The sequence below is a fragment of the Gloeophyllum trabeum genome (genome assembly GCF_000344685.1).
Source record: "Gloeophyllum trabeum ATCC 11539 unplaced genomic scaffold GLOTRscaffold_00394, whole genome shotgun sequence".
Taxonomy (NCBI): Eukaryota; Fungi; Basidiomycota; class Agaricomycetes; order Gloeophyllales; family Gloeophyllaceae; genus Gloeophyllum; species Gloeophyllum trabeum.
Genome location: NW_006920802.1, coordinates 1 through 2,167, shown reverse-complemented (window position 1 = coordinate 2,167; position 2,167 = coordinate 1). Strand labels below are relative to the sequence as shown.

The window sequence follows — 2,167 nt, the reverse complement described above, 5'->3', positions numbered from 1 at the left end:
CTTGGTGAGTTCGTTCAATGGTCGAGAGATGTTGGCAAAGTGTGGAATAAACCGTCGGTAGAAGTTGCAGAATCCTAAGAATGACCGGACGTCCTTCAATTTCCTAGGGACAGGCCAGCTTGCTATTCCTTTCAATTTGACTGGATCCATGCCCAAGTGGTTTTCCTTGACGATCAGTCCAAGGTATTCCACTTCTGGTTGACAAAATAGGCATTTTTCCAATTTGAGGAATAGGTCGTTTTCCCTTAATCGTGCCAAGACTCGTTTTGTTCTTTCCGTATCTTCTTCAGCTGTCTTGGAGAAGATAAGGAAGTCATCCATGTAGATGATGAGCCATCCTTCATCAATCATGTCTTTGAATAGTTCGTTCATCATTGACTGGAAGGTTGCCGGTGAATTGCATAGGCCAAAGAACATGACGGTCGGTTCAAACAATCCTCGATTGGTTTTGAACGCTGCCTTCCATTCGTCGCCTTCTTTGATACGGACATTATTGTAGCCTTTGCGGACATCCAATTTGGTGAAAACCTTTGCCCCTTGTAGCTTGTCCAAGATTTCGCTGATCAGGGGAATTGGATAGGCATTCTTGACTGTCCATTCGTTGAGATACCGGTAATCTTGGCAAGGCCGTACGTCTCCATCCTTCTTGCCTACGAAGAAGAATGGTGACGCCATAGGGGATTTAGATGGTCGGATGTAGCCTTTTGACAAGTTTTCTTTTAAGAATTCGTCCAGTTTCTGTTGCTCTAATGGTGACATGGGATAGAGCTTCTGATTCTTTGGAACGAATCCTTCTTTGAGATCTATTGCATGATCATAAGGCCGTCGTTCAGGGAATCGTTCTGAACTTTTCTTGTCAAAGACGTCCGCGAATTCCTTGTACCGTTCAGGTAATTCTGCTTTGCTTTTGGCTTCCTTCTCAGCTTCTTGAGCCATCCGCATTGCAGGGTTAACCTTCTTGCCAGTGTCCGTTTGTCCAGTGATAAACCGTATGAGGAGGTCGTCTTCCTCTGCCTTAGTTCGTGCTATTAAGGCGTAGACGTCATCCAGTTTGATCTTCCATTTTGGTGTACTTTGGAAGATGGGGTCATCGACGTGTGCCAGCAGTGGTCCTTTGCAGTATTGGCGCTTGATGGAGAATTCCTCATCAGGGATTTCTTTAATGGTTACGTTTAGGATGGATTTTCTCTTTCCAAAGTCAATTCGTCCAGTAACCCAGTTGATCTCTGGGTTGTTCTTCTGTAACCAGGGTAGTCCCAAAATGACGTCTTCTTTTCCCAGGTCGGTGACCAAAAATCGGATAGAGCGGACTCGATCTCCAATTTTCATCTGTAGGAATGCGGCCTTGGTGATGAGACCTTGCCTGTTCTTGGTGCCGTCAACATTGAAGACCTTGATTGGTCTAGGTATAGGGACCGTCTTCAGCTTGTTTGTCAGCACAAACTTCTGGTCAATAAAGATTCCTCCAGCCCCCGAATCGATGAGAGCTTCTGCAGTTGTTTCAGCGCTTCCCTTTCCACGTGATAGCAAAATTTCAATCTTCATTGACTGGTCAACAGTCTTTGCTATTGTTACAGTAGAAAGGTAGGAATGAGACGAGCCTGACGCTGATACAGGTCGTCTTAGGCAAAATCCTTCTCCGCCATGTCTTCGAGAAGCTTGACCTTATCGTTCTCTTCAAGTTCTGCCATCATGGCTTTGATCTTGGCGATATTAGACACTTCTTTGGTTGAGTCTTCTTTGACTTCCGCGGTACGGACAGGCCTTCTCTCTGGCTGTCTCCCTTTGTCCTGCTTGTGATCGGCAGCTCTATGTCCAGTCTGACCGCAAGTGAAGCATCGTCCTTCCTTCATGTACTTTTCCCTTTCGCTGGTCGATAGGCGATCGACGTCCATAGCATTGGGGTCCTTCGTGGGAGGAGTGTACCTTGGAGTGACAAGGTTTCTGGTCTGTCCAACTCCCTTGTATCGGTTGATGACCGCTCTTGCTCGTCGATACTGGTTGTCGAATCGGGATGTGGCTTCATACCATTCGTCGATCGTTTTAGGCATGTGCTCCATGCCGTAGACCTTCTCGACTAGCTTGTTCTGGAGTCCCTCTTGGAAGTACTCGATCAGGGATACGTCTTCAGTGATTCCGCATCGTGCGGTCAACATGCGGAATTCCG

At 46.7% G+C, this 2,167-nt stretch overlaps 2 protein-coding genes across 2 annotated transcripts; both read right to left on the bottom strand.

Moving 5' to 3' along the window:
* Positions 1 to 1,248: 1,248 nt before the first annotated feature.
* On the bottom strand, positions 1,249 to 1,545 carry GLOTRDRAFT_51677 (uncharacterized protein; the record flags this gene model as incomplete). The annotated part of the gene is made up of 1 exon (XM_007873620.1): positions 1,249 to 1,545. A coding segment is annotated over one exon (297 nt), but the record flags the coding sequence as incomplete, so codon positions are not given.
* A 77-nt stretch (positions 1,546 to 1,622) lies between these two features.
* GLOTRDRAFT_51671 (uncharacterized protein) lies at positions 1,623 to 2,156 on the bottom strand (the record flags this gene model as incomplete). The annotated part of the gene is made up of 1 exon (XM_007873619.1): positions 1,623 to 2,156. The coding sequence occupies one exon, from the start codon at positions 2,154 to 2,156 to the stop codon at positions 1,623 to 1,625; it is 534 nt and encodes a 177-aa protein (XP_007871810.1).
* Positions 2,157 to 2,167: the final 11 nt, after the last annotated feature.